The sequence below is a fragment of the Suricata suricatta genome, chromosome 7, assembly GCF_006229205.1.
Source record: "Suricata suricatta isolate VVHF042 chromosome 7, meerkat_22Aug2017_6uvM2_HiC, whole genome shotgun sequence".
Taxonomy (NCBI): domain Eukaryota; kingdom Metazoa; phylum Chordata; class Mammalia; order Carnivora; family Herpestidae; genus Suricata; species Suricata suricatta.
The window spans coordinates 106447726-106471953 of NC_043706.1; the positions used below are offsets into that span (position 1 = coordinate 106447726).

The window sequence follows — 24228 nt, forward strand, 5'->3', positions numbered from 1 at the left end:
TTTTCTCATTCTTAAAATTTTGAGTGTTCCTCAGTTTATATCTTTCAACATCCTAGATATATTTTCCGAAACCATTGTAATTCTCTCTCCATTCCTCTTTTCTCTTCCTCTCTGTCTCATAGTTTCCTTTTCCTTGCACTGCTCTCCCTCAGATCTCTGGATACTACCTGTAGATTACAATGATCAGGACTTCTATCTTTTTTAGTGGGAGTCATGTAATAAATAAAATAATAAAGGGCAGACACAAAGCTTTTGATGTACATCAGATTCTAAAAGATAAAACTCATGTGATTTACAATTTTGAAAAAATAAAATACTTGCAGATGTTGGATATTTAGCTGCTTTTAAACCAAAGAAAAACTAGGATCCTGAAAAGCACTTTTGGTAAGCTAATTGTTTTATTGACTGCACAAGGAAATGACTGTCACTTTTCTAATATACATTTGAATAGTCATAGTGTAGCTCCAATCCTTGTCATTCAACATCTGAGGCATGGGCATTTTCCTTCTGCTTTTTAACATTTTCTCAATTCAAAATTTCCCAGACTCATCTTTTCTATTAACTGACTTCAGTATTTTAGAAACGTGCACTTGTATGGAACCCTAATGAAATTAAAGACAGGCAACTTGGTTGAAATTATGTGGTTATTTCAATACTTAATAGTTTCATGGCAATTTTTCAAGTTATTCTTTGCTATTCTTCAACTGTAACTTTTTCAGGCAATAAGCAAAATTAGTGAATGCATATAGATGTACATTTCACCTTTCTTTCCCAACATGACCCGAATAATCCAAATTTTGCTGGCAAAACCGTGTTGCAAATGTTTAAGCTTGGAATACTTCCAGCCTACTGGAGCTAGACCCATGTCAGGTAAAGCACATTTTATATTCTGAGACAAAATTGCAACCAACTTCTGGCATCATTTACCCATGTCAATTATCTAAGTAAAATGAAAGAATCTTATTATACTTTTATAAATGAGCATTGGTGTGGATGTTATCATATTGATTGAAAAGACACTTCACTTTCTTCATTTTTAAAAAAGCGTATCTTAACTATCAACACAGTTCTAATGCTACAATATTAATACATAATGGAAAAGCAAATTTTCAGTATATTTACAGATTTCCATTGATTTATTTCCAAGCTAACATTCAGGGGAATTAATTTCCTGGTAGCATAAGAATAGTCGAAATGTCACAATACTCCAATTGGATGACTTACTTGGATCATTATATTACAAACTTAACAGACCAGTGGAGAAGAGAGATATTAGATTTGGGATTAATTTGGCAATTAGCATATCTAGAATAATTACTTCATAAACATGTGTTTGGTCAGTCAAGGTTTCATTTTGGAAACTCTCAGCTGAATTATGTAGTGTCTTTAGCTATTCTATTGCTCAGTGTTAGCTGAGTAAATAATTCTGAATTTCTTTGTACTACATTAAAATGTAGTATGTAGTGCCATGAATTATGTGCTTACTATATCATATGAGAGTAACAAACCATTTCAGAATGACTAGAACATTTCCTCAATGTTAAAATAAAATAGAGTACTTTAATCATTGGATTTCTTTAGTGTAATTGCTGGAATCTATGTATATTCACATGATATTTAAAAATTGGAAACCAAGTAGTCAATTCGTCTTTTTGAAATATGCCTATTCATCTTTTTGAAACATTGAAATATGCTTAAGGTCATGAAGAATAAATTAAAATGATACTAACTACAATCTATCTAACAATGACTATGTGCCATTCAAAATACCAAGTATTTTGTATGTATTAACTTATTCAGTGTTCACAGAACCATATGAATCAGGTACTATTATTACCTACGGAGAGTGAAACTGAGGCAAAGAGAAATAAATTCCCCAAGATTACACAGCTACTGATCTAACTTCTGTTTAGATCATACAAGTTTTATTGAACAATACGTGTCAGTCAGTAAACAGGGCAACAGGATTATCAAGATGAATAAAATAATCCTTACCTTTTAGATGCTTAAAATCCAATCAAGGAAATAGAGGTTTAAAAACTATTTTAATTGTGAATACTAATATTATCAGTATTATCATAAACTAATATTTTATAAAGAAATACTATGCTTATTACTCAGCATTCAGAGTGCAACTACCTTTTCCTTTATGTATTTACTTATTTATTCATCCATTCTTTTACCTCAACATTAATTCAAATGTTTATTGAGCTCATCTCACATCTAAGCACTTGAAAAATAAAGCAAATAAAATAAAGTCATTTTCTTACAGATCTAACAGGTCAATAGAGAAGAGAGATTTTAAATAATCAAACCCAATTAAATATATACAACTTGTAAATATATACTATGAATAAAGAGTAAATAATATAATAATGAAGAAGTATGATAAAGTGTCTTGATTTACATTAAAAGTCCAGGAAAGGATTTTCTAAGGAAGTGAATTTAAGTAGAGCACTTCTAGATGCATAACAGCAGATTCATCAAAAAGTGGAATATTAATAGAATGTATGATTTGTAATTATAACCATCTCTATGTGTAAATTTATAAATCTAACATAAAGCCTCACTTGGTAAAGTTCAAATGAGTGGTATAGAGCACTGGTATCAAACTTTCAGATTTTTTTTTTTATTATTGAAATTCACCACCAGCAAAAGCCTGGAACCCAACATTAAATTGCCAACTTTTTATTTTATAGAAGAATGCCATTTAAAAACAGTGACAGAAATAATGTCTGTCATTATCATCATTTCTGAAGAGAATTTTAAGTCCAAAAATGTAGGAACAATAAAATTAGGAACACCTCTTTAAAACAAATAAATTTTGCTTTATCTTTTCCCTCATTTTATGAAAAATCAATAAACTTTGATTAGGATCCATAAACCACTCAAATCTGAAAATTCCTGCTTCCTTGAGGTGTTTATAAGCAGACTGGATGTGAGTAATGAAACGTGTCCATTAGATATAGTGACCAAGAACAGAAAATTGGTAATTTGGGGACATTGAACAGAAAATTGGTAATTAAAATAAGACTTGAATCAGAATAAGAAGCACACAAAATGTCAACTATACTTGAAGACTCAATGCATATAAGAACTGATAAAGTCTAAAGTGTTGCGTTTGGTTTCTCAGTTTTTCAGGTCTCCTAAAATGTGATAACATATTCATATACAGACAGTCACACAGACATCTCTATACACAGACATAAATATCCATATATACATAACTATTAAATGTTAAATTTATACATTCTGATTGGCTATGGGTCTTCCCTGAATCATTTTACTCCTCTAAACTCACAGCCTGACAAACAGTGCACCTGCTTAACTGGGCTAAGTGCCAGGAAAAAAAAATCAGGGAAATTAATTTCCAAGAGCAGTGGATAAATGGCACACCTCATTAGAAAATCTATTTAAAAGGCACATCAGGAGATGTCTGCAAGACTTTCATAAGAAATTGATGCTTCTTACCATCATGTCCTTGCTGGCTTTCTTCTCAGATTACTGATCTTACTTCTTGGTAATAAGATTCAAATTCAAGTTAGGCTTAATGAGTGCTTCATATGTGCCAGGCACGTACGTTTTACATAGATTATCTTATCTAATTTTTACAAAATTGTTTTGAAATAAGTATGTGGAATGCATGCAAAAATTACCAAATGTGCTTCTTTGAGACCTCCTGGTATAGTATAATGATTTTTCCTTTTTATGGATGAGGATGCTAATAAATTATAACCCTTGTTCTTAGGCGAGAAAAGCCAGGAGTTACTACAATTTATTCCTGTACCTTCTGACCTAGAGAAAAATCATTATTATCCACGAGTGCCTAAATTTGCAATAATCTCTTTAGAAACCCTAATTTTGCATTTACTGTTTAGATTTTTACATATTTATTTTAAATAGTTTATTGTCAAATTAGTTTCCATACTACACCCAGTGCTCTTCCCCATAAGTGCCCTCCTCTATCACCACCACTTCTTTCCCCCCTCCCCCTTCCCCTTCATCCCTGAGTTCCTTTTCAGCATTCAATAGTCTCTCAAGTTTTGCATCCCTCTCTCTCCCCAAGTCTCTTTCTCTCTTCCCCACCCCCTGGTCCTCCATTAGGTTTCTCCTGTTTTCCTGTTAGACCTATGAGTGCAAACATATGGTATCTGTTCTTCTCTGCCTGACTTATTTCGCTTAGCATGTTTAGAGAGCAAGTTGTCCCTTTATAAATAAGGCAAACAAGTTTGTAAAGAATTTCAGGCAAGGCCACAAATTTTGATACTGAATGAGTTATTAAGTCATCAGGGCACCCCTCTGCTCTCTGGAGGAGCTTCCTGGCTGTGTCTGCAGACGCTTGGGGGCGAGGTCTCCAGTAACATTTGTGACCCTCTCGGTTCAATTAATAAGAAAGCAACATTGCCCTGCACTAACCAACCCTTTCCAGACTCCCAACCTATTTTTTCTGAAGCCTTTCATCTTCCAGAAGAAAAGTAAAGGCAAGATGAATAATATCTGGGTGATCAGACATCCTGGTTTGTGCCCTGAGATAAATATTAACAGCGTTCCGTTTCACTCTCACAAGTGTCCTGTTTTGGATGATAAATTGTACAGTTGTCCTATGTGGTGGCTTTGTATGCTCTAAAATTGCTAAATGAGAGTAATATTTCCCAGAATTCCCTTATGTGTAAGGTCCAAGTAACAGTTGGGCACAGGAGAAATTTGCATGAGCTTTAAAAGGTAAGAAAGAAGTAATAACCATTGCTTATTCTCTGAAGGTTGGAGTAGGGCAGGTGCTGTTGCAGCTCAAGCACATTACCACCTATGTGCTGGCTGACCTTGACATGTGGCAGCAGCCGGCGGCATGCTCTTCAGTCCCCTCTGGATCGCCTCCTCCAGCACCTCCAAATCCTGGCCAGGTGCTTGTGCCATTGCATAGTGGAAGGCACTAATTTATCTTACAGCTCACCCACATCATCGTAATTTGAGGTGGTGAGGGTCAAATGAGGGATCTACTTTGTCTTTGTCAGTTCCAGTTGGTTCTCAGTCTCTCCTACTCTATTTCCATCTGCCCTTTCCATTGAGAGGGTTCAGGACACAATACCCCAAACATGGCACCTTGGCATATTAAATACTTTCAGCTGAAAGAATTTGAGAAATGACATGTGCAAAAAAAAAGACTTTCTGATATTGCCCCGAAGCAGGCCATAAAACTCTCATGAGAAAGGTGTTCTCCCTAAACCCAGCGGACGGGAGTTATTACCAAGATGCCCAGCGCAATGTGAATGAACAGCCCTTGCTCTTTCCCTCAATTTACAACACTTGGCTCGTACCCTTTTTATCCTGTCATACTTTTCCACCACTTTCCACTTTTCATCAAGCCTCGCATAAAAATGTTCAGGCTTAACTACATCTTAAGGTCTTTCTTTCTTTATGAAGGCTCTTGTGTCTCATAAAACTTACATTAAACAAGATATTTTTCCTCTGCTATACCAACTTCCACTCTACGAACTCATGACCTAGTGCCAGATGCATGGCAATAGCCTCATGTAGACTGCTTATCAGCTCCCTGAAATGCAGGAGCCATACACTAAATCTGTTTTATATCACTCATAGTGATTCTATTCTGATCAAAACCTATGACAGATATGTCATATTATTTTTGCACAGTATTTGTACTTTATATGTAGGAAGAAATGAAGGGTAGGTGAAATATCCTTTCTAGTTTCTGGTTTGTTGATGTCCTAAAATTTGTCTCATTTGATAAGAAGAAGAAAGTCACAAATTTTGCAGACTAGAAAGCAAAGTGCTTATTTCCATTTGACAAACAAGGGAACATAAGTTCCTAGTCATGTTAGCTTATAGGTCGTAAGTTGTAGAGTGAACTCAAGTCTTCTGAAAGAAGCACATAAAGGCCAGTTCCACATATCCCTCACCAGTACATTATTTAGGTAAATCAAATCAAATTCAGAAAAATAGGAATTGTGAAGATTGGCCTAGAGGAAAATCATTCTTCACAATCCAATATAGTATTTTGCTTATGAAAATGGATTTTCATTTCTCTATGAACAATTTTTAATGTCTTAAAAGCATTTACTTACTTTTCTAAAATGCCAGAGAATAATTTAGAACCCAGGGACAGCTACCCTATCTGGCCTCAGTTATTTCCAGTATGCTTTCTTTTACCACTAGCTTTGTTTTTAAAACATTAACAATACATATGGCAAAGACATGATAGAATACAAACGACTCCTCATTGTAGTAATATTAATTCTGAGTAAATGTTTGAAATGTATCCATTTAAAAATAACATTACAACACAGGAGTACCATTTACATTTGACAATCTTATTGACAAAAATGATTTTTTTCTGTGAAGAATCTACATTAAAAAGACAGGCTAGAATTTACTAAATGGAGAACAGGAATAAAAATTTTAACATGAGTACATATATATATATATATATATATATATATCTCATGAAACCAATGGTTTCTATGAGTTACAGGTTTTATGCTGTAATTATACAGACTTTGAACTTATATTATTTTGGTTTCAGAAACTGCACATTCATATTTTAATTAGCAAAAAGTATTTGAACTTTTTTATTTGAAGAATATATATATTTGTTATGTAGAATTTCAGCTCTGTGATTTTTTTTCATTTCAAATTCATTAGAGATTATTTGTCTTCCTAGATGTGGTCTCGTGATGACCGTCATCCCAATATATCATCTTTCTCTTTGCACCTGTTGTCATTACAATAACTTTTTGTCAGCTAGAGTATTGGATGATATTTCCTTATATCTAAGCATTTATCTAAAGATGTATGGCCTGGCAAAATAATTTTCTGAAAGCAGAATATGTGGTAGGCACATAGGCCTCCAAAGATCATTGCCTTCTGCTATTCACACCATTATGTAGTCTTGTAGGACAATCCATAAGGCTGACCTGTATAACCAAAAGGACTTTGCAGAAATAATGGTATTTTCAAGTCTAGGTCATAAGAGGCTTTGTGGCTTCTGCATGTTCTCTCTTGTATCTGAGGGAAGTCAGTTGCCGTGACTTGAAGACACGCCAGCATCAGCTTGACAGCCAAATGAGTGAGACCTCTTGCCAGTGGTTCCACTACCCAAGAAAATCTTTGGATGTCTGCAGCCCCAGCTTATGCCTTTACTGCAAACTCAAAATATACCCTAAGCCACAACTACCCAGCTAAGCCATTCCCAAACTCTTGGCTTGCAGAAACTGATTGAGATAATGTTTATTATTGTTTTGAGCCACTTATTACTTTTAAATTTGTTTATTTTTGAAAGAGAGAACAGGAAGGAGGTGCAGGGACAGAGAGAGAGAGAGAGAGAGAGAGAGAGAGAGAGAGAGAGAGAGAGAGAGAATCCCAAGCAGGCTCCACACTGTCATCACAGAGCCCAACTTGGCGCTTGAACTCACAAACCACGAGATCATTACCTGAGCCAAAAGCAAGAGTCAGATGCTTAACCAACTCAGATGCTTAACCAACTGAGCCACCCAGGCACCTCTAAATCACTTATTTTTAAGGTAATTTATTATATAGCATAGAAGACTGTTATAAAATATGACAAGTAACATTGCATGTTATAAACATGTTTTATTACTTTTTCATTCTGATTTTATTAAATGTATTCACTAATTTTTAGAGCTGCTCAAAAACTGGATGAAATTAAAAAATTATGATAAATACTTTTTTCTTTATAATGTAAGATATTGTTTCAAAATCAAAATGTCAACACTACATATCCTTTAGGAAATGGATACCAGAAATGTGCCTGGATGACAGCCACTCATGTGCAGGGATGAATAAGACAGTCCCTTCCTTGGATAAGTTTATGTTTCTGAGTGAGATAGACAAGTAAAAGAAGATATTTATAATACAGTGTGTTAACCTCTGTTCAGTTACCATAAGGTACTAAGGGAATGAAAACACAGTGCAGTGAATTTTTTTTAGGAAATCTGAGAATGTTTCACCAAAACAAGAAGTGGGTCTTAAGGATGAAATCATCCCACAATAAAACGGAAGAATGGGTACCAACTAGTAATATGAATTGATACAGTACTTGTGATAAAGTAGGTTCTGTTCTAAGCACTTTAAGCACTTCAAGTATATCCACTTATATAGTTCTCTTAACAATTTAATTACACAGACACTATTATTGACCCTACTTTATAGATGATGAATTGAGGCAAGGAGAAGCTAAATGACTTTTCTAATATTACACAGCTAGAAAGGTATAAGATCTAGGGAAATCCAGCACCAGAGTTCAGGTTTTTAACCACTTTACTACACTGTCTGCTCTACTGGGGGTTGGGAGGCAGGAGAACCAAATGAGCAGAAGTGGGGGGAAATGAGAACATATGTGTCCTAGGCAAAGAATGTAAGGAAGAGCAATAGTAACTATGGCTGGAAAATAGATTGCATGTCCTGAATTACAAGATGAAAATAAAGAAGTAGGCCAAGGACTTGAATTTCATGGCAAAGAATTTGTACTTAGGCAGTAGGAAATGCTTGGCAAAATTTATGTTTTATGAAGATATCTTTGGAGCAATGTCAAAGGGGAGATACCAGATGAGGGAGACAGGAGGAAATTGCATTTGTCCCCTCAACAGGGAATCAAGGTCAGAAGTGTAATAATAGAGACAGTGGTAACCAAGAGAAGGGAGGGAGTTCATGAGACATAGGAGAGTTAGTTGGCAACAGCATAGTGATTGATCGGGTATCCAGCAGATTTAAAAGATGACTTGCAGGCTTTTTTATGTGGGGAATGGATAAATGGTTAGGTCACTAATAAATATAGGAAACAGAGAGAGGAGGCCTCACATAGAAGATGTGCCTAATAAACACTCCTTGAAAGAAGAAATGAAGTAGCAGTAATACAGAGGCTATTTTTTCCCTTGTAAGATGAAATGTAACATAGGCGTTATCCATAATACCTAATCACAGTAGTCTAAGGAAACTCTACCATAGATTGTGTGTCTTACATTTATGTAATCTAACCTGAAAGTCTAATTATAGGTAGCCCCTCGTTTTATTAAATAATTAAGAACATATTCCTTGCAACAGTAATTTCTATAGTGGACTTATTAAATCACTAACTTTACAAATATGAGGTTTATATGTAATTCTAAAGATATATCTATTGGAACTGTATTGTATGATCATATTTAGTTCTAAAATATATATGAATGATATTCTAGAAAGGAAAGAAGAGGTGAAATATCATAGTTGATAGAAGCTCAAGGGAAGTAAAATTGCCTAGAGTGTTGTAACCATGTTTATCACTTAAAATCCTAAGTCATAACTTTATATCATAGGCATTTCAATTGTATATTCTTTTAAGAGTCCACATTACATAGTATACCAAAATTATTGCTTATTTAAAGCAGAGGTCCACAGTTCTGGATTAGTAGTGTTTTTCTTTGATTGGCAATATACAACTTATCTCTACCAGTTAGATAATGCTCACTTCCAGGCAGCTGCCAATCATCTCAACCACACTCCAAAGGATAAATCCAAAGGATAGTTTTATGGCTTTGCAATATTTATCCTTATAACTCTTTTAACATAGCCATAGTGAGTTCTTGATAAATAATTGCTGAATGAATATTTAAAATGTCATACTAGGAAGTAGAGGATCCCCGACTATACAGAATGTAATTTACAGTATTTATGGTGTCTGGTTCCTACTGATTCCACTCCCACTGGAGAAAAAAAAGGAAGTGGGAGTGGGGGTGAATGGCGCAAATATTAAAGAGCACATTAAGAGCTTAATGGAATGTTTTTGCTTGTGGTAAAAAGTGAAATGTATAATCATTCATCTATTTTTTTAAAATGTATTGTATACCTGACTGAGTCCCTTCCTGAAGGAACTCACAGTCAATAGAACATATCAGAAGTGGAAATAGACAAATATAATTTTTAAAGTGTTAAAATACCTTGAACAAAGAGACAAACCACATTCTCCAAGATTGAATAGGCCATAATGAAAATCTGTCTTTCCTCACATGTATTATTCTTGTTTTACTCCAAACCCGTAAGAACACATGGGCACTCAAGATGTAGTATCTCATTACAAGTAATTATGGGAAAATCCTTTTAACACTCTTTATTTTCAGGAGCTCAAAATAGGATGTTTTGAGGGGAGGAGCAAAGAAAATGTCTGGAAAGAAAGCTTGGAGCCAGATGGTAGAGGAATTTAAAAATGCTTTACACAATTTTCCACTTGTCCACAAGTTTTTTTCTTTGGTTTCGTATTGTTTTAAATTGATAAAGTCCCATTTCCCAAACCAAATCTCCACCAAACATTTTAATCAGTATCTTCATAGAACTGTAATGTTCAGCTTTTGGTCAGTGTTACAAATATGGAAATTTGTTTCATTTGAATTCCCTGAACAGCAGACAAAGAAGAATCAAAAGAAATGGTGAAAAAGAAACTAGAAGTCATTGACACTCAAGAGCATTTGAGGGGAGCTTTATTTCTCACACTAAAATGCAATGAAGGGAAACAAAGACAGCTCGGGAGAACATAGTTGTTTTTTTTTTTTTCATCTAAAACCCACATTTCATGATTCTTACCTGAAAAGTTTTTGTAATCCACTAGGTCAAACATAACCACAGCAACAGCTGACCAGGTGATTATCAGAGCTATGACCAGAAGCCAGGCTGCTGGGGAGCTGAATGTTGTCACGATGTCTTCTGTGACTGTCCTCTTCAGCACTTTCCCAGGGGATTTGGGCATAGATCCATTTTTGCTGTCTATCACAGTGGTGGTAGTAGATGCATTTCCTAAGCAAACATTCAGAACTACAGTTTAGAACTTCATGTCAAATATTGATAACCAAAAAACCCCACAGATACTATATATTTAAGTTGCCTGTCCCATTTTCTATATAGAAAAGCGTACCTCTTTAGTGACAGGGACACATCTCCTGGCCACTACTCCAGTAGTTACCCTCCACTCTGAAATCCACACGCCCTCATGATTAACACTCTTCTGCTCCTAAGCGCTGTAAATAATACCATGGGAGCCACAAACTTTGTCATCACCTTCAATCATTTTTATTTCTCCCTTACCACCTCCTACATCCACTACCTTTAATGGCAATCGGTTTTTTTAGTCAAGTTGTTTTCTTTTTAATAGTTTTTTTTCCTTTATTCAAGTTCATATGTTAGTTTGGAATGCAAGCAAAAATATCTTCTCGGGGGTAGGGGAAGCAAAATCAATCATAAAGTAGCTCAAATGAATGAAACCTTTTTGGATATCTTGGCTTAATTATATAACTGGCTGTTCTATTAAGGCCATTCATTTTTATTTGTGAAGGGGTACAGAAGATCTAAGAGAGAATCTTATTATATCCATTTACTTTTTTATTCCTGCTTTCAAAATCTACATGTAGAAAATTAAAAAAAATATTAAAAACAGCATATAAATAGATAAGTACATAATTACTTGTAACCTCAACACTCAGAAACAACTGTTAACATATTGTTTTATTTACCTCTACTTTTCTGTACACACGTATATACATATAAATATGTTTTATTTGTTTTTGAAAAGTCATCATCACACTCTTTTTTCTAGGCAATATGTATTAAGTATGTTCGCCTGCTGCATGCATTACATAAAATATCTTAAGTGGCTGCATGACATGTCATTTTGTGGCTATGCATAATTTAGTCACAAAGATTTCTACCTTGGGACATGGCAGAAGTGTTCTTGGCACACATTCATAATTCTTATGTTAGGAAAATGTCCTAAATATAGAATTTCTGTGACAAATAACATTATCACTTTTATATCTTTTGAGAGTATATGTATTTGAAAATTTGTATATTTGTTTTTGAAGTTTATGTATTAATTTTGAGAGAGACAGAATGAGTCAGGGAGGGGCAGAGAGAGAGGGAGAGAGAGAAAATCCTAAGCAGCCTCTGTAGCTGCACCATCAGCTCAGAGCCCAAGTGGCTCAAATCCATGAAGCCATGCGATCATGACCTGAATTGAAACCAAGAGTCATAGGCTTAACCAACTGAGCCACCCAGATGCCCCAGAAATTTAATATATTTTTGAAAATGTACATGCCAGCAGTCTCTATTTTCTTATCTTTGACAATATTGGGTATTACCTGTGTTCAAACTATTTGCAATCATGTAGGAGGAAAGTTCTGCTTCATTTGTAATCCTTTGTAACACTAGCAGTGAGCTTTTTATATATTTTCCCTTTATATTTTTTAATTTGTGCCATTTTTTGTTCACTTTTCTCTTTACCTCCATTGAGTATTTTAGAGAATTGTATACACATTTTACGTACACAGTCATATGTATGCATACATTTTTATATAAGTATAATGTATATACAAATATCTATGTATATGCATTTGTATGTATTTATACATATCTATACATTTATACTTCTTGCAAGACTGTTTACATTGACATCCTGGACTCAGAGAAAGTTAACTCTAGGGGTAACTTGAAATCTGAAGCAACTATATCATGTTACATTTAATAACAATTCAAAACCAACCAGAAAAGTCAAGTGACTCTCATATAGCATTTTCAATCCCAAATCACACAGATATATAGTAAATAATTGAATACTAAAGAGAGAAAATATCTCTAACAATACCAATATTTTTGCCAGAATCACAGCTCAACAATGTATCTCATATATTTAAACATAGGCCACAATATCTACCATAATTTAACAATTAAATATAAAAAGGAAATGTTATTAATCATCTCCTAATATATACAATTAACTTTTATCAATTGTAGTTTTTACCTTGAAATTGCATTCTCAAACTAAAAAAGCAAATTCCAAATTTTGATACTTCTTTGCCACTTTGCACAAAATAAATTTCACCTAACTGGAAAGACTAATTGTCATTACTTCTAGAATGTGCTAAATAATAGCTGAAAGGGTTTCAAATTTTAAAACTGAGGGGAATTCTTTGTACTTCTAGGAGGCCTCCAAGTGGAATTAAGGTGCTCCCTTCAATCTTCCAACCTCTTTCTCCACCTTGCACAGCCCTTCCTTTTAGTTAGGTCCAGTCTTTTCATGGAAACAGTAAAGAAAAACAGCTCTGTCATAGGTTTTATAGACAATAAAGGTTGGGGTTAACTCCCTGGCTGGGAACTTCCCACACCTCACCTTTGAGTGAAAAATATCTGTACCTGAGGAATGAGGTTGATAAGGCTCGATTTAAAGGTTTATGATGGTGGAGAAATGACTGATGTCAATTGCTTGGAAAATTTCCTGTTACATCAAATTATTCAATAAATAACAATACAAGAACTACTAAACTATTTTTATTATTATCAACCTCACCATTGCCATTACCTTTACTGTCACCTCCACTGCTGGTACAACCATTACCATCATAGTAAGGAAAGACCAGAAGGCAAGAGTAATCTTAGAAACTACAGATGAGGTTGAACGACTAAGTTTTCAATAAATGCAGGCATTTGTTTTCTTTAGTAAGCATATATATTAGGCTAAGATATTTTCAGTGAACCAAAATGGGATATTATTATTTCTTCTTTTTCTTACGGTTTTTAAAAAATATGTTTATTATTTTGGGAGAGAGAGAGCACAGTGAGGGAAGGGCAGAGAGGGAGGGAAAGAGAATACCAAGCAGGCTCTTTGCTGTTAGCACAGAGCCTAACATAGCACTTGATCCCATGAACCTTGAGATAATGACCTGAGTCAAAATCAACAGTCAGATGCTTAACTTACTGAGCCACCCAGGTGCCACTTACTGGTTTTTTTTTAAGTAATCTTTTCCACCCATGTGAGGCTCAAACTCACAACTCTGCACCCCATGATTCCTTCAATGACTTTCTTGAATCAACTAATTTGCTTCTCGTGATACAGAAGTGGGATACAAACTGTAATTTATTCATATTAATGGAGAGTGTTATGCCCCATGAAAAAATTATGAGAAAAGATCTATAACAAATAAAGTTATTTTGTTATAATACAAATGTTTGCAGCCTAATGGAACTTGTTAAAAAAGAAAGACAAATTTTGAAACCCTTAACAGCTGTGTACATGGGGTGCTTAGAGTTTGAATACAGTTCATATGACAATTTTTAGTTATTGGGGTAAGAAATAAAAAACTGCATTAAAATTAAATACTCTAGTTGGTAAAGTGTTTTTTAAATTTTTCTTTATCAATAAATGGCACTATTCTTCTCTTGATAAAAAAATAAGTGCCATAAAGTTCTATCACTGACTAGGGAAAAGAAAATAGATTCAAGTGTACATATTAGTAGGTATTAATAATAACCAAACATAACTAATACAATCATTTTTAGGTGACAATAGTAAATCTAGCCCCATATTTTTAAGAGATTAAAAAGCTGTTGAGGAGATCAGCAGTAAATAATTTAATTAAGATTTTGAAATGATGTGAGATAGAAATTAACAACAGTGAGGATGAATCTCCTATCTTTCCTGAAAAACTATGTGAATACATATCCCAAGGTCATGAACTCAATTTAGTTGAATTGATAGCAAGATGGAAACATATCTTTAGAAAACAGATTTCACAGACTGTACTTGAGATGGATCTCAAAGAAGGAAAATTAGAACGAACTCATATCATATCCTTTCATTGATTTTTGTGCCAAATTCCCATCACTTCTAATGGCAGTTCTGAAAATGGATGAATGATAGGAGTGCTTCGAAATGCAATTTAAGATCCGAGTGGGGCTACATGTGAATCAAACCTTTGTAATAGTGATTTGCAGGAGAGTAAGTGAATTACAAGTGTTTAGGAGAGGGCAGCTGAAAGTTGATATGTTGCTAATCTCCAGTTTTTTAACCTCTGGGAGATGTCCTACCACCACTATACAGAGAAAACCAGAAGAATTGCTTTCGCACTTCAGATTCACTTCAGTGAACTGTGGATTAGACAGTATTTCTGTAGACAATCTCATACACACCTGCCTGGTATCTTGAAGCTGAAAGAACAAATTTATCAGGATTTGATACAAATTAGTGGAATCATAATCATATTTTTAAAAGACAAAAAGTTTTTAAAGGAACAAGAATTTCTATACAGTATTTTTTTTTCAGAAAAATGAGAAATTAAATTCAGGTGCAATGCAATGCAAATTCAGTGTTCAAATGTGATTTTTAATATTTAAAAAATTGATATTAAAATGAATCTCAAATTTTATTTCATTTTATAATCCTGCCCAAACCATTATAACACAATATTTAAATGTATGAAAATGATAAAGTTAACACTAAATGACTTTTTACTTCTTTTCTATTTGTTTTTGCCTTCATATTCTCAAAATTTCCACTTAAAAATTAATCAAGACTCAAAGAGGATGAAAATATATTCCCAGGATCCAACTCAGAAGGCAAAACTATAAGCAATTTGAAAGTAATCTGAAGGTTATACTGCTTACGGAAAAATTATGTGTTTCCTTTGTTATGGAAACACACTAAATTGTACCTTTCATTTTGCATTCAAATTTACTGCAGAAGCCACACAGAGCCAAGAGGAATAAAATTGAGGGTAAATAAATTGCCTTCACTGACAGCTGGTCAAGATAAATGTGAAGAACAGGGTGTGTAATCTGAGATTATTTAATGTTTGAGAAGTACTTTGAAGATGACAAGAGCTAGTTATTGATATGGTGGAAGAAATGAGAGGTAAATATTACCGAGAAATTTGACCTGGGCAAGGCTCCCGGCAAGTCGGCATCTCAGAGCAGCTAGGGTATGTGACAGTACTTTCCATGCCTACTTTTTCTTTCCCTTGCTTCTGATTTTATACAAATTATTTTGATTGTCAGAAAGCTAGAGTCAGCTTCAAAAGAAGTGCGAATCTGGCTAAAAAGCCATGTGACTGCCCCATAACGTAAAACTAGTGGCTGCTTAGGAAGTGAATCCCAAGACCAGTCTCACAGGATATGCATTGAAGAGTAAATCATGGGCCTTTTAAAAGAAGTCACTTAACCTCATTGTGCCGTATTAAGCAGATGAAACTGCCAAGTACACTTGCCCATTATTATTCCTGTGGGAAACTGATGACATAATCTCTTCCAGAATGCTCTGGGGTGTGGTTGGTGGAGTACTCCAATGTAATATTTTTCCTTCAGAAATTAGAGAACAAAGGACAAAGAAGGATATACTATCAATGGCATTGTAAAAATATGTATTATTCTGAAATTATATTAAGAATGACCTTTACTATATTGTTTTAAGTATTCCAGAAAACACATGTAAGGAAGAATTGGGAGATATTTTGCCAAAAAGATCTCTTGGCACATAAAGTTGAGAAATGAAAAAAAAATCTTTTTTCAATCTTGGTATCTGCAGAATGTCTATGTATCATAAACATAGACATCTGTGACAATTAAATTATGTTTTTCTGCAAGTATATATAAATGAAATAAAAATAGTTTTTCAAGGCAAGGTAAATGATGACAATTCACATAAACAGTCTTTGTAAAAATAATCCTAGATTGAGATATAGATAGATAAATAGATAGGTAGATAGGTAGATAGATAGATAGATAGATAATTGATAGATAATGTTGATAAAGCATAATAAATAACTTAGAGTAATTTTTAGAAGAATTCAGATTCTAGGCACTTAACAAAACAAAGTATTCACTCTCTTTCAAGGTAAAAAATAGCTTTGTCTCAAACCAGAAACAGATCCCCTGCCAATTTCAATAGAAGTCCTAAATTGCCACCTTTTCTCTGAGATTTTTGGGATGTGATCATTATAATATCTCAGAGGATAATTTGGCGATCTAATCTACCTACAGAGGTGGCAGATATATACTTATTGTTTATATTAACTACCAATCCTTCCTACCCATCCACTCCTACTCTTCCAATGGATGAATTTCTTTTTCTAATAGTAGAACTAGAAAGTGAATCCTCACCTAAACTCCAGCCACAGGACCGGTTCATTGAAACAAGCCTAACTATTCTGAACATCGTCTTGCCCATGACAGGAAAGGGATGGGCAAGCAGAGTCCTCCACATATTTTGTGGAACTAATGAATGACCCTATTTCTGCTGGGGTTGGCAAGCAAGTGGGGTCTACCTGTAGTCTCTAGCTCACCAGTTGGAGAATCTGTTGCAAGATGGAAAGAGGCAGGATCCAGACTGCACTGAATAGGTTCACAGAGCCAGCTGTGTTTAGAGTCAGATATATCTCTGGACTTTTCAGTTATACGAAAATATATAAACTAATTAGGTCATGTGTATTATTAGATATCATAACTAGAATTAATTTTTTGAAACAGAATGTGTTGAACTCCTAACACGTTACAGGTAAAATGCATTGTGGGATTTTTATTAAAAAACCCCAAAACCTCCCCTCTTAAAGAATGACCTCAACTGTCCACTTCCTAATGATATTTCCTTGATCTTTAAAAAAAATACTATTGGTTTTACCTGTGATTATATTTTGATAAACACAGTGATGTAAAATTATACTGACTTTCATATAGTTCCTTTTTTGTTGCTCAACAAGGCTCTCAGTTGAGAGTAATTCATCTATCTTATTATAGCATGGAGTATTCAGCCCTTTCTACACAGTGAAACCCTAATGCACAATACATGTGAAAAGCTTCTTAAGTTTTGCTAAAGGGAATCAGCTTTAAAAAACTGCCATGCCAAATAACCTCAATATTTCTGCATATAGAAGGATGTGTAGTACATAGTGACTTCTAACCAGAGAAATACATTAAGTAAAAAACAAAATTTGTTTTTATGACAGATGAAAATGTTCAGATAAGAGATATATTGCTGAAAGAAGTAAAAGAATATCTGTTCAGGAGCATCTCATAAGTGGGAAATTTAGCTGGTCACAGTAATTCAGTCTCCAACAGAAAAGACTAGTGGGGTAGAGGAAAAGATGTGCATTTCTTTGACTGGAAAGAAAAACATCTATTTACTATATAATATTAATAACTAACAGCTTTTTCTAATGAGGCAATTAGAATTAACATCTACAATGTTATTAGAGTTGTTAAACCTCCAAAAGATGCAACATCTGGGAGAGGTTTCTACAACCGCATCAGTCACAGTAAATGTACAGATGAACCTAAGTGCTGATAGTCAACTTACAAATGCATGATGATGCATCATCTTAGTCAGTGGGGGTGCCATAACAAAATAGCACAGACTAGATGTCTTAACAGAATATTTTTTTCTCACAGTTTTGGAAGCTAGAAATTCCAGATTAGGGTGATGGCAGAGTGAGATCCTGGTAAGGACTTTCCTCCTGGCTTCCAGATAGCTGCCTTCTCACTGTATCCTCATACGGCAGAGGGAGAACAAGCAAGCTCTCTACCATCTCCTGTTATAAGGGAACTAATCCTGCCCTGAGGGACTCCACCCTCATGACCACCTAAACCTGACTACCTCCCAAAGGACCTTTCTCCAAATACCATCTCCTTGGAGGTTAGAGCTTCAACAAGTAGATCTGAGAATGACACCATTCAATCCATGGCATGCATATTTCTATTTGGTTATTTTTTAAATGCTCAAAAGAATATTAATGTATCTTAAGCTTAATAAGCATAAGTATTTTAATAGAGCTATATATTTCATATTAAAATAATAGAAACTGTGGCCATGGTCCCTTACTACCAGTACATGCCCAAGTAGCCCAGATCAAAATGTCAGAGGTTGCTACATATTGTGAGGTTCACCTCATGAATGCAGGAAGTTTCATGCAAGAGACAAGCCATCTTAACATCTGTCTGATTTTATAAGTTTGAAGTTTGGAGATAGGATCTACAGAAAACCTCCCAAATTTTGTGGATTTGGTTTCAGGCAAACAGAAGTTAGACTCTGGTTCCTAGCAAATATGGTTTGAATATGATAGACATAAGATCTATAAACTGTATTCAAGTTCCTTTGAGAAATTAAGTTTCTAGAATTGTATGTTTGGGTTGACTCATTTTCTTCCTGGGCCAAAATGCATAATTGGAATGCTTTACCTAGCCCCAGCAGTCCTCCTACTAAATTGTCCCATTGTCACTGTGAATCGCAAACTCACTGAAATTGAAAAAGGTTGAGTAATGACATGTTAGTTAAATTTGAAAAAAATACTAAACTCAGTGCTTCAAAATCATTAGCTTTCCATGATTTGTTGATTCTAATGTGTGTTTTTTACTTTCTTTTTCTTAAAGACATTTTCATGGAAATCAACTATTCCTTAAGAATTAATCATCTCCTGCTGCTTTTACACACTATGGAGTCATAATCCTATCACTACGGTGTCACACAGCTTCTACCTTATTTTCATCAAGAAAGTGTGACACTCTCCCTTCTCAAAAAAAAAAAAGGCAAGCAATGTATTCATACTCTTTGCATGTAAATCCATTCAGTAATAATAATAAGGACTTCATGTAAAGCTTCTGCTTAAAACTATACTCACGTAGAATAATGGGTTTCTCACATTCCCATCAGCTTCATTCAGGAAATGAAGAAATTTAAGAACGAAGATCTAGATTTCTTTCAAGTTTACTTCTTTGGGTGAATTTTTAGGTAATTATTTCATGGATCAACTTCGCTTGTTTTTTGATATATTTAAGTATAAATAAAACTGAAACTATGTTTTCTATTTATAAGGAAATTTCCATCCATTTCTTGGAAAAGCAGTGATAATTTAATAATTTCGTCTTTTTCATATGTGCAAGTAAATGAATAAAGGTATTTAGAACATAATGATTAACTTAACCAATTTAATATTAATAAAACCAATAACAGAATATAAAATAACTAATTTTATTGAGCACCCAAGAGGCTTCTGGAATAAAAATTACAGTGAAGTATCCTTACTTTTGTGCAACTTTAATAATGAGTAAAATAAATGGACACTTTCTATAGTTACTCCAGAAATAATGCTATGGCCATAATTTGAAAACAGATCCATAGAACTGTTAAAATCATCAATCAAATAAAATATTTAATAACTTTGGTGAGAAAAGATATATACTTAGAACTGGGCACTACTATAGCAGGATATTATTATATTTTGTTTAACTTGCACCCACATAACCACTAAGCTATTTGAAAGGTTTGGAACAGATCAGAACAGTACAGTTAGAACCTTCACCTTTCTGGATTGGGTCCACATATCCCATGATGAAAATACCCATATTGCATGAAGAAAATTCAGCCTAAAAACTGAGAGAAAGAGATGATTTTCTGTGTTGCTTAAAATCATTTAATCTATAGGGGGAAAAAAACAGCTCCGTGTGCCTTTCAAAAGACTTCTAAATGAGCTTGAAGCTCCTTTTTGCATTTCTGAAAATAACATTAAGGTATCCATGCTCATATTTTTAAAATGCAAGCAATTAGGCAAACACAAATAATACTTTATACAAATCTTTCTTTTAAGGCCCCCGTGGAGTTTTAGAAACAGCTGATAAGGCTGCACACATCTGTAAAATGGAACGAATATCCTAGTCTTTGAAATGAAAGAAAACTGAAACAGGGCAGTTGAAGAGAACCAGTTTTCTGAAGTCTACTCATTATCGAAGTTTCAAAGCTTAGTCCCTAATATTTAATCTTCTGAATTGTTTGTCCAAATAGATCTAATATTGATTTTAAATCTTATGTCTGGAAGATGCCACTCATTGGCAACTAATAAAAGGCTTTGTCTCTGGGCAATTATAATTCTCAGACCAAACAATTTAAAAAGCAAAGATATAAACAAAGTGATGAATAATTGGACTTTTTCTAACTCCTTCACACTCTTCGCCATTTCATTTTCAGTTTTACTAGGCAGGAGAGCCATCATGTTACTGAGTATTTGGAGATGAAATTACATATCCTTAGCACCTGAAGGAGTAAGAAATAAATGGAAAACTAGGACCCTGTCCTCTAAGAACCTACATGGTATTTACTGCCACGTAGCCTGAACTTTGGTACTAGTGCTAGAGACTGGGAAAGAGGATCCACTTTCCTCAGTCAGTCTAGGATTTATTCCAGGTGTTGGGACCGTCAGTGTTACAAAGAACAGTGAAATCCCCTATCCCCTCATTTCAAATAGCTTGTCTGAATAGGATTTCACTATTGACAGACCAGTACTTCTGACATTTAGATCACTGAGCAGTTATTTCTATGGAGTAAGCATTTCTATGAGCTTTATTTGACTAAGCTTATTCAAGCATTACAACTGCATTAGTACCACCAAGCCAGAGCAGATGCCATAAAATAAGCTTTATAAAATTGTGGTTGCCCTATAGCATGCTTTTTTGGAAACTACTAAGCAGTCTTCCCCCGAGCAACTTAGCTCTAGAGTTATGCTTTACAAGATGTTTGAAATCCAGTGTCTCTTGCCATTTAGAAAAGGAGAAAAGAAATGGAAAACAGTACAGAAATCATTTTTTATGTTAAAAATTACTTTCCTTTTTAATTTTATAAGAAAATGGAGACACATTAAATATTAAAATTTGAATTTTAAACCCTTTAGTTTAGCATTAGAGGAAGTTCTACAAAAACAGTGTTGATTCTTTTCCACATCTTACTTCTGGTTAACTGTGCCTCCTATTAAAGACTACAGATTATAAAAAGAATCAGATCATAAACATGTTTTGCTAAGGCAGTTTGCATGAAAAAATTATAATGGCTGATATTCTAGTTCTAAAACTGATCATAATTATATTGCCTTAGGCATCTATAGCATCTCTGCTAGAGAGAAACAAATGTCATCACACAAATCAGACTTTCTGGAGATATAGGTCATGTACATATATGATTTCCTGGGAAAGACAGTCATACAGAAATCAGAGTGACTCATAAAGAACACTTGGTTAGGGGTGCCTGAGTGGCTCAGTCAGTTAAGCTTCCAACTCTTCGTTTTGGCTCAGGTCATGATCTCACAGTTCATGAGATGGAGCTCTGCTCAAGCACAGAGCCTGCGTGGGATTCTCTCTTCCCTCTCTCTCTGTCCCTCCCCTTCTCTCTCTCTCTCTCTCTCTCTCTCTCTCTCTCTCTCTCTCTCTCTCCCTCTCTCTCTCTCTCCCTCTCTCTCTCTCTCTCTATCCCTCTCAAAATAAAGAAATAACCTTTTTAAAAAAAAATTAAAAAAGACCATTTGGTTAATAACTGAAAGAGATCAGATGAGTGAGGTTTGTCAAAACTTAATGTAGTAAAAGGATAATTTGTCATTTGCCAAGAAGGTAAACACTGTGTCACATTTTTAGGGCTGCCATAATAAAAAGCCACAAATTAGGTGCCCTTAAGCAATAACAATTTTTGCTTCACAATTCTAGAAGCCAGAAGTCTAGAATCAAAATGTTGTGTCTTTTGAGAACCCTGATGGAAGAATCTTCCAAAATCTTCCCCTGGGCTCGTAAATGGCTGGCTTCCTGTTCACATGGCATTATCACTGTATGCAAGTCTATCTCAAAATTTTCCCCTTTCTGTATGGACACCAATCATACTGGCTTGGAGTCCATGCTGTGGACCCAGTACTAGCTCCACTGCCTCCACGAAGAATCTACCTCCAAGGTAGATTTGTGTGATGACATTCTGAGGTACTGGGGAAATAAGACTTCAACTTATGAATAATGAGGAAGGGTGCACAATTCGACCTATGAACAAATTCTACATGGTCTCTTCACCATCTTATCACCAAAATTATCTTGTGAAAGGTTTAATCTATTCTAAGGCATTCCCTTTAATGACATATAAAATGAAGCCTTGAATTAATCAAATTGGCAAGAAAATGTCTGATTCAAAAGGTAACTTGAAATGGTGAAATTATTAAAATGATGGCCTCAGTAGTGATACTCCATTATTTTTCTTCTGTTATAGACATATTAAATATTTATTAAATATTAAATAATATAGAAATGTTAAAAGTTTAGAAATATGTACATATAAATGTCTGTATTTTAAAATATGTACATGTGCATGCACATGCGTACACACACACACACACACACACACACACACACACTGCAAGTTAGGTGAAAGCCATAAAAATATTTCAACAAAATGATAGGTCAGATTATTTAACACAGCTATTTGTCCAAATTATTCCTTTTATTCACTATATTGCAATATTAGAGTCTGTTAACCAGATAGTTAATATTTAAGTAAGCCTGACCTTTATGCCTTAACCTGTAAACATTAATGTAAATAAAGACCGCATATTTTATTTTTTGCCAAAGGTATCAACATTTACAGATGTTATGCTTTCAGAGAAAATTTTATTATAGGTTGTAGACTTTATATGATTTAATTTTAACATGTCATAAAAAACTAATAATGTCTAAATCAAAATATTTACAATAAAATATTTCTCCAAAGACTACTCCCTTCCTTTGCTCACCCTAGAAAAAAAATTTGCTCTAATAATTAAGATGTGCCTAATGTATGAATGTAATTGAACAGAATGGAGTCTTAGCTATCAAATTTTTGACTGATCCTGAGAAAATGTACTTAACAAAATCTACTGCCCTCACACATTTATAACACTAGGAACTTTTTAGGGTTAATAAGCAACTTAAGAACAATAATTTGAAGTGTCAAAAAATAGATTTGAATGTATTTTTTAGTATTATTTATATATATATTTAGTATTTTAAAAAAGCAAATTTTCCAATTTATCACTCAATCCTGAAGAATTCTCAAGAGCCAAATATCAGATTTCATTCTCTCCCAAAAAGGCCTAATAACGGAAACTAAACACACATACAAACAATCAAAAAATATGTCTTGGAAGGCCTGGAGGGACTCTGCATTCTGGAGTGGCACTGCCTGGGCCCGTGGCAGGTTGCAGGCTGCTGGTGCCGGGGTTGAAGAGAACGGCGACTTGGATCTAGCAATTGGGATGCAGCAGACTTAGGCAATGAGGAAAGAAAACAAAAGTTCTTAAGACTTATGGGCGCAGGAAAGAAAGAACATACTGGTCGTCTTGTTATAGGAGATCACAAATCAACATCTCACTTCCGAACAGGGGAAGAAGACAAGAAAATTAATGAGGAACTGGAGTCTCAGTATCAGCAAATATGGACAGTAAAGTATCAGGAAGATATCGACCACATTGTGGACTTGGCTTCAGTGAGGTAGAAGATCATGATGGAGAAGGTGATGTGGCTGGAGATGATGATGATGATGATGATTCACCTGATCCTGAAAGTGCAGATGACTCTGAAAGTGATTCAGAGTCAGAGAAAGAAGAATCTGCTGAAGAACTCCAAGCTACTGAGCAC

At 34.5% G+C, this 24228-nt stretch overlaps 1 protein-coding gene and 1 pseudogene across 1 annotated transcript in view; one reads left to right on the forward strand and one right to left on the reverse strand.

Moving 5' to 3' along the window:
* Positions 1 to 24228, reverse strand: part of TRDN (triadin) — a 112680-nt gene that overhangs the window by 54732 nt on the left and 33720 nt on the right. The window contains exon 2 of the mRNA XM_029944600.1: positions 10591 to 10800. Coding sequence (XP_029800460.1) covers positions 10591 to 10800 — 210 coding nt within the window. The remainder of the gene's footprint in view (positions 1 to 10590; positions 10801 to 24228) is intronic.
* LOC115296393 overlaps positions 18629 to 24228 on the forward strand; it is a 31585-nt pseudogene continuing 25985 nt past the window's right edge.